Source organism: Aplysia californica, unplaced genomic scaffold (assembly GCF_000002075.1).
Source record: "Aplysia californica isolate F4 #8 unplaced genomic scaffold, AplCal3.0 scaffold00142, whole genome shotgun sequence".
NCBI classification, from domain to species: Eukaryota; Metazoa; Mollusca; class Gastropoda; order Aplysiida; family Aplysiidae; genus Aplysia; species Aplysia californica.
In genome coordinates, this window is record NW_004797412.1 from 1,117,984 (window position 1) to 1,126,646 (window position 8,663).

General features: G+C 37.7%; 1 protein-coding gene across 2 annotated transcripts in view; it reads right to left on the reverse strand.

Annotated features, from left to right (window-relative positions):
• Window positions 1-8,663, reverse strand: part of LOC101848881 — a 31,664-nt gene that overhangs the window by 20,343 nt on the left and 2,658 nt on the right. For both annotated transcript variants that reach the window (XM_005096935.3, XM_013081711.2), the window contains exons 2-8: window positions 7,579-7,698; window positions 6,982-7,105; window positions 4,336-4,461; window positions 3,176-3,305; window positions 2,372-2,545; window positions 1,299-1,382; window positions 354-482 (exon numbers count right to left, since the gene is read on the reverse strand). In XM_005096935.3, the coding sequence (XP_005096992.1) occupies window positions 354-482; window positions 1,299-1,382; window positions 2,372-2,545; window positions 3,176-3,305; window positions 4,336-4,461; window positions 6,982-7,105; window positions 7,579-7,698 (887 nt within the window). The remainder of the gene's footprint in view (window positions 1-353; window positions 483-1,298; window positions 1,383-2,371; window positions 2,546-3,175; window positions 3,306-4,335; window positions 4,462-6,981; window positions 7,106-7,578; window positions 7,699-8,663) is intronic.

The following is an 8,663-nucleotide window of genomic DNA, read 5'->3' on the forward strand; positions in this document are numbered from 1 at the left end:
ATAAAATTAATGTATGGCTCAGCAATCATATAATCGCAGAAAGCTTATATTTATATGGGATAAACTGCTATATAAATGCAATCTATTATTATTATTGCTACAGTCGTTGAATTCATTGCCTAAACTAATTCATACACTGTGACAGATACAAACGATCTAAGCAAAAACTCTTAACATCCACACAGCTATTGTGATTATAAATTCTGATGTCACAGACATGCTTCACCCTCTAGAAAACATCCACAGGTCAATATCAGATCCAGATCGTTTGATAGTTTTTGAGCAGTTGACAAGAAATAACAGCAACAAAAATTCTTCAAATTCACTACAGACACACAGATCTCAATACTCACAATCTTAAGTTGGTCATACAAGTCTGATGCAAACGAAACAAGATCGATGTTCCACGAAACTTCAACGACCCCACGGCCGTCAAGAAGTCGCTGCTCGGCAATTTGTCCTTTGTTTCTTCTCCAAACAATCTGGAAGAAAATGAAAGCAGGAAATCTTTTTTAAAGGCAAAACTGTAATATTAGTCCATTATTTTCGCGCACTACAGTGATCACAGTCAACTGTTTACTGTATCAGTAAGACAGCAGCAACCCAACTGTGACCCCGTTTGTTGCGCAGGGCAAAGGGGTGAGGTTCCAACTTGAATGTAAATATTTTTTAAAATTAATTTTTCTTTCTCTCATTATTTTCTTTAAACTCTTAAGTTTTTTCTCTCTTTCTGATAAATAATTTCACCGAAGCTCTATAATTACAAAACACAATTTCTAAAAATTCTTTTTTCAGAATCAATAACTTGTTTATGACTAGCTACATTGTCTAAAACTCTTTTATTTATACAGTTTTCAGTCTTCATTCCTGATCTGACCGTTTATTTCACAATATGCTGAACAATTACAGTACTAAAATAACCCACTTTTACCGTGGTTCCACAATTTAAAATCCTTAATTCTCATAAGAAGCATTTTCAGTAAGTTCCAAATTTTTATGGTATTTACTTTCAGTCCAATGATTTGCCATGTACTTATCTGTGTCTATTCATTGCTCGTAGTTCGAGAAAAGAGAAACATACTGATACAATAAACAACCATTTAATGCCGTAAAAAATTTAGAAAGACAGAAGCAAAAGAGTTTGAGTTAGAACAAAAAAGTAGGACCTAGCAGTGGGGCCCTCTGAGCAAGAGCTCCATCTCTGTTTTGATTCCTTTTCAACAAAATTCTGTTATGGTTCTAAATGAACATGACCATATTAACAAGTAGACATGACTTAGGAAATGATGTATACTCACTTGGCACTATTAATAGCGTCTTCAACAAGCGACGCATCATCATTTGGTAAGCCTTTGTGATCCCTGATGTCCTTCACCAAAGCTCTGGGGAATCCATCACAAAGCATAAAGGGTTTTTTTTAATTACAGACACCGGCCTTAGAACAATCAAAATGAAATTCACATCACTCAAAATTAAATGTTCTCCCATTACACTTCCATTTTGAATTTCTCCAAACTTCATCAAATACAACAATTCCATTTTAAAAAACTATTAAAATATTTTCTTCTTAACCTTTAAGTTACAATAATTCTACAAACTTATTGTGCAAAAAAAGATTTTTTTTTTAAATTAAAGTTTTCATGCACTTGAATTCTTCAAACCTGTACCTCCAACTTGAACCCGACCTGCAAAGCTTGAAATAAAACAAAATGAAAATGCTTTAAACAGCTTCACTCTCTTTAATTTCCAAACTTGTAACAAATATGGAAATGCTAGAAATAAAAAAGACAAAAAACATTTTTTTAAAGCCTCCCGCTCCATAATTCTTCAAACATGCACCAAGACCTAGTGTTGCAATCCAAGAAATAAAACAAGACAAAAGTGCTTTTCACAGCTTCACAAACTATAGTTTCTAAAACATATATAGTAATTGTGGAAATGTTGGTAATAAAAATAAATGTCCTCGAGTTCCTCAAACCTATGCCACCTGTCCCCCAAACTTGTACCAAATTATACAATATTTACAATAAAACAAAATGAAAAATACTTTTTAACAAATCATTAAAACTCTTCAAACTTGTGCGAAACGATTATTCAGTGCTAAAGATACAAACCCCTGTCTGTTGTGTAGCAGTTATGCTCTTCGCTGCCAGATGCAGGAGACCTGAGTTCAATTCCCAAGTGGGAAGAATTTTCATCGAGCATTTCAGTCTCACTGCTGGGATATTGTATCCCTCTCAGCCTGGGTTGGTTCTGACAGGCAGGGTCAGAAGCCCGCCGCCTAATTGATCATAATTGTGTCAGCGGGGGTGTTTTTAAAAAAACAGATTTTTTAAAAACCTATTTAAGATTAAACAAAAGCTTCACTCACTTGAACTCTTCAAACTGCAAGAATCCGTCCCCATTGACGTCGTAGTAGCGGAACATGTAGCGACACCTCATCTCCGCCGGGAGTCCACCATGTTGGGTGCAGGGTTCAAGTGCCGCTAGACCCAGTAGGACATCTTTGTATGACAGGATGTGTTTCTTGTGAGGGTCAAATGCTCTGATAAAAAAGGATAGCAATGTCAAGACACGAAAGTCTTACTTACCCTAAGTTCAAGAGAGGTGCATCCAGGCAATACTGGTATTTTTTTTTCCTTTTTTTTTTTTTGAGTTAAGAGAAGCACATCCACTCAACAGTAACATGCTTCTAAAAGACAGGATGTGCTGAGTCAAACACTCTGGTCAAAAGAGGACACCAATGTCATGATGTGAAATTCTTATTCAAGTTCAAAACATCCTGCAATAGTAGTCATTCATAAAACACATCATGTATATAACATATGTATAAAACAGATTCATTAAATATATTCTTTTAACACATTCACAAAATGCATTCATAAACACATTCATAAAACGCATTCATACAAACACATTTATAAATAATACAAGCAAGGGTGCGGTGGCGGAGCGGTCAGTACGCTCGTCACCGAAGGGGAAAGTCCTACCCACCCAGCAGTAATGGGTACCTGACTCCGAATTGGGGAAGTAAAGGCGGCATGGAAAGAAACTGGCCAACCTACCACAATATGCTGAAGGCCCAGGAAGTTGTCTCACTAACAAGGCAATCCCCACTGTCCGGAGCAGATGCTGGAACAACTTCATTCATACAAACACATTCATAAAAACAAACCTGAAGAGGGCAGGAATGGTCTCTCGACGAGCGCCCTTCAGCTCTGTCATGTAAGACGTGAATGTGGTCAAGTTCATGTTCTGGCTGGGCTGACATTGTTCGATATACTCTTGAAAAAGTAAGTCTTGTTCTGAAACAGATCAAAGGTTTCACATTCAATAGTTCTGAAACAGTAACATCAAGGCCACACATTCAATTGCTCTGAAACAGATTTGTTTGTTTCAATTAGAGAAAACAAAATAAGAGCAATTCTATTCAGTGCATGGTAAAAGTAAGACTGACAGACAGAAACAACAGACAGAGGGAAAGAAAAGCAGCAGACCAGACGCCCCTTTCAACCATTATTATCGTCTTCTCCTTCAGATTTTTACTTAAGTGAACTTTTTCCTACTTCGTAGGGCCGCTTGTCTTCAAGCAGCCACATTTTAATTTTGAAAGTACTCTAAAGCCTACTCTTATTGATATTAGGACCACCAGGGGATCTTTAACATGGGTAACTTGCCCATGGGTCCATTTTGCAGTATCCGAGAAAGCTATCAGACCAATCTTCTCTTTATATCCCCAAGACCAGGGGTGTGGCTGATAAACAGCAGTAAGGAGCCAAGAGTAGCAGAAGAAAGAGTCAGGAGTAAAGGAGAGAGGGGCCCATATGAGACCTGGATGGGGAAGGGGGGAAAGATAGGAGGAGAAAGTGGAGACAAAAGCAGATGGCAGAACAGGGCTAGTAAAAGTAGATTTTAGAGAAGAAAATTGATATGGTCACAGTCAGGTTTCGAACCCAGGACCTCTTGAATGAGAGGCAAACAACATATCTCTACACCGCCAGAGCCCCCCTCATTGTTACAAACAATACAACAAAACAAACCAAGAACCCAGAAACGTCTCACACTTTCTCATTTTCACGAACTTCCAAACAAAACTCCACCCTCAAAAACTATAACTTACTTACCATGCATCCCTAACTTGGCATACCTCACCCCCCCCCCCCCCCCCAACCTGAAATTTCTCACTTTCTACAAACCAAATAATACCTTGACTAGAGCACATCGATTTCCATGAATAAACCCCCCCCCCCCCCCCACCCCCAACTCCTATAAATGCCTCAATCTTATGAACTTTCAAATAAAAAGATAACATAAATATTACAACCCTGGCCATACCTTTCTTTCCTAATTTGGCTGATTTGACCAGAGCCTCATGAGCGGTCATCTGAGGGTTCTCTGAGCTAATGTCGTACGGTTCTGCACTCAGTTCACCCATTGTGGTCACAGGCACCGCAGAGCTACCTGTGGTAGACAGGTTTGAAACAGAGACATTGGTTGAGCAATCATAATGATACAACAACGATAATAGTAACAATAATAATCATCATCATCATCATATTTATATAACGCATATCAATGCTCTTCAGCATGCTCTATGCAATTTGTATCTATTATTACCCCCAGTTGACCCTTGAACATGACTCAGAAATACTCTTGACTTTCCAGGAAGCATCCAATGCAAGAAGCTTATTAAGCACCCAAACGCAAACAAACTGACATAGAGTACACCAGTTTGAGTAAAGAGGAGCATATAGACACGTTAACTGTCATTTAGTGCAGGGAAAAAACAAGACAGACAGATGGTAACATCAGAGGGAACAAAAAGAAATGAACCTGCCAGTGACAATGTCTAACCACTCGTTCAAGCCAAGCCATAAAAGGGAAAGGCAAGGTAATTCATAAAATATGAGCCACGATATGACTGTTAACGTAAAACAAAAAATATGCATTGTATGCAAGTGTTATAGCATACAGAATAAATTATCTAAGGTCTGACTGTTAACCCTTTTGTTGCCTTTTGACATACCTAGTATGTCACGAAAATGTGTCAATTTTAGCTTTGAGCCATACCACTGGCATCACAGAAGTTGGCAAAATTTGCCGCTCCAGGCAGTTTATACTATTACAGGACATCACATGTTTGACACGCTAATCATCTGGCTCTAATTCTTCTGAACAGAGATTTATCCAAATGCACTGCATAGATTCCTTCACATTCAGGAATAAAAAAGGCACATATCAGTACCAATTTGCTAGTGTTAATTCATAGCTAGGTTTACAAGCGATCGATAAACACAGGTCTAGTCTTGCCGACAAACATGTGCTCTCGCAAAACGTATACATCAACATAACGTATAAAAGGCAGCAAATTTTACCTTTTACTTTAATCTGCAAGTTTTTCAAATTTGATTAAGATGAGGAATATAGGGAAAGAGGAAAATGAGAAAAATGACAATATCGAAGACTCTGGGTCCGAAAATTGTCATTAGTGGGCTAGATCTAGGCTATAAGTTCACTGAGACATAAGACTGCTATCCTTGCTAATGAGCTTAGCTGAAAATCAGCGTTAACAGTAGGAATGCACAATTCCTGGCAATGAATGGGTTAATGTCTCGGACAAAGTCTCTTGACAAACATACCTTTCACGTTTACATAACCAGGAAGGCAGAGTTTTAAGCTTGATTCTCACTCTTTTAACAGAACAGGATCAGGTATTTTCTTCAACCATTTCATTGAAGTCAACCTAACAGCTCTATGGGAAATCTAAAATCTAAACTTAGTACCTGTACCGCCTTAAAGTGATAGCTAATATATATGCATGCATTCACTATCAGATAATCATCCTTTCTGCCCACACCCCCTCACCTCCTTTGCCCCCTCCTCTGGGCTCCTGACTCTTTCTGGGGACTCTTGTGGCCTAGAGGTTAAGGTGTGCGCCTCTCATTCAAAGGTCCCGGGGTAGTGACCGAAAAAAAAATTCTTCTCTTAAATTGTTTCCTTTCATCTCCTTTCCTGCTCTCTAACAATGTTCTGTTGTCTGATTTCGTCTCCGTTTTCTGTCCCCTCCTCTCGGCTCCTGACTCTTTCTGCAGCCTTTTAACTGTTTCTCCTTGGCTCCTTCTTACTGCCGTCTTTCAGCCACACCCCTGATCTTCTGGTAGGAAAGATCTGCACCTAGTCTTCTCAGAAAAGGGCGAAAAATCTCAGAGGTCCCGAATGTAAGTTGCGCACGTTAAAGATCCCTTGGTGGTCCAAAATCGATAAGAGTAGGCTTCGGCTGCCACCCGGGCAATATTCCAAATTTCCTACCAACTGAAAAATGTTTAGTGTGTCCCGCGCCCTCATATGATGACCACATGCAGTTGCGAGCGCCGTAAAACACTTACCAAAACAAATTTTTTTTAAATTACTTTCTGCAGCCTTTCTACTGCTACTTCCTGGCTCTTTTTTACTGCTGTCTTTCAGCCACACTCTTGATCTTATAGTAGATCGAACAATTAGCCTTCTCGGATTAAGACGAAAAATCTTGAAGGTCAAGTCAGCAAGTAGCGCACGTTAAAGATCCCTTGATGGTCCAAAATCGATAAGAGCAGCCACCCATGCAAAATTCAAAACTAATTCCTTCCAAAAACTAAAAATGATTAATGAGTCCCGCCCGCTCATATGACCTTATGTAGTTGCGAGCGCCGTAAAACATTTACCCAAAAACAAAAAAAAACAAAAAAATATTTATCCCTTTCAAAGAGTTCAAAGAGTATGGGCGTATGCACGTTGAAGGGCCTTTGCTCGGAACACCATGTTGAGGCTTTTATGCAGCCCTTTTTTTGGTGATTTTCTCAAATTATAATATAATATTATTGGGCCTCTTGCAGCTTCAATGGTTATTTCAAATAGTATAATCAACACTCTGCTATATTCTGATTATCCTTTCTTTTCATAAACAAAAAACTCAAACCTGACACAATGTAATGTTTCCCTCACCTTTACATTCTATAACTTGATGTGCAAGCTTCACAGGCTCCAAGCCCAGCAAGTGAAGTGTAGAACCAGACTCCAAGGTCGTTTTCATTTCATCGATGTTCAGCCAATATCCATTTTCGGAAGTCTGCATACATTTACAAGATAAAAAAGGAAAAAGACTCTACAACAGTTAAAATTTTGATTGACTCATGTGAGTCACTTTTACACAGCTAACTCCAGGGTCTATAAATAGTTTTTTTTTTAAACAAAAAAAACAAGACTACAAGAAATGGTTTACATTTAACAGATGAATTACTTACAGTGACATTTTAAAATTTTTTAATAAGAAGTATGATGTAGCATCTATATAAATAAAATAGACAAAATTTCTGAGGTCTGGAAATCTAAACAAGAGCATTTAAAGAAAAGTTGTCTCTTGTTAATTCATATGAGAAACTTATTTGTACTGAAGTACTGGCACACAGGCTATCAAGTAAAATTTGCTGATCTAAAAAAAATATGGTCTATCATATCTTTCATTAAACAGTGCATGATGTAGTGACAATGAAAAATGCCAAGAAAGCAATTGGGTTAAGAATACACATAATTAAGATATACCTTAACATTTTCAGAATTCACACTGGCATAGAAGAAGACAAACAAATGTGACGAACTGTTTGTGAATCTGACAAACTGATTTCTGAGGAGGCCTTTCAGGTTCGACTTTTCACCTGTGATCTGAAATGGCAAGATGAAAAAAAAAAAGATTTTTTAAAAACACATTTCAACAAGCAGGCTTAATTATAAAGTTAAAAGCTACAGAACACAAATCAAAAACAATTCTTTTGGCATTTACCTATAAATCAAAATCAACTATAAGAATATCCAAATCATTAAGAAGACCTCTTTCTCCTAAATTACAGTCAAAGCCACATTCATCAAGCCCCACCAACATTTTTTCTCAACAAGGCACTTGTATTGCTTGTATAAATGAGTCATGTCTGCTTGAGAAGTATAAAGAATGTATGAGTAAGATTTAAACCTACCTTAACTACCCCTATGGTTACGGCCAGATCAGTGTACTAGGTCAAGTCAGTTCCAAGTGGAGAGTTTAATTTTACTTCAATCAACAAAGGAACTTGGTAACTAAACCATCAAACTTAAGAGACATAGCATAAAAGGTGCTGTAAGTTTTTATAGTTCAGCATAGAAAAAAGATTATAGTGATGGCTAAAAAATAATTGGTTCAATAGGGGGACTGATTTTGTGGGGAACAGGTCAAATTACTTCCAAAGGGTATCTTTTTGCTCTTTCTTCTTGCCTTCATTGTCAAATAAAACATCTACAAAATTTAAAAGAAAACTGCAATAAAAATCAGAGGAAAGACAATGACCAAGGGCCAGGGGCATAACATGCAAAACATTAAAAATTTGTGTGTGTACCTGCAGAAAGGTTCAATAGTCAGAAACTTTGGATTTTGAAATAAGGACACAGTCTTTGTAGCAAATTCAAAGCTGAACAAGCTGATTACGAAATGTTTCACACATCTTGGGCAGTTTTAATATAAAGATATGCCATATTTTGCAACGAAGTGACTATTCAGACTCAAGTCCGAATATGATAAAATGTTAATCGGACTCTGATTCTTGTCCAGCATGACATCACTTCCGACTTCCTGTGACTCGTGACTCCGGCTTCCTGTC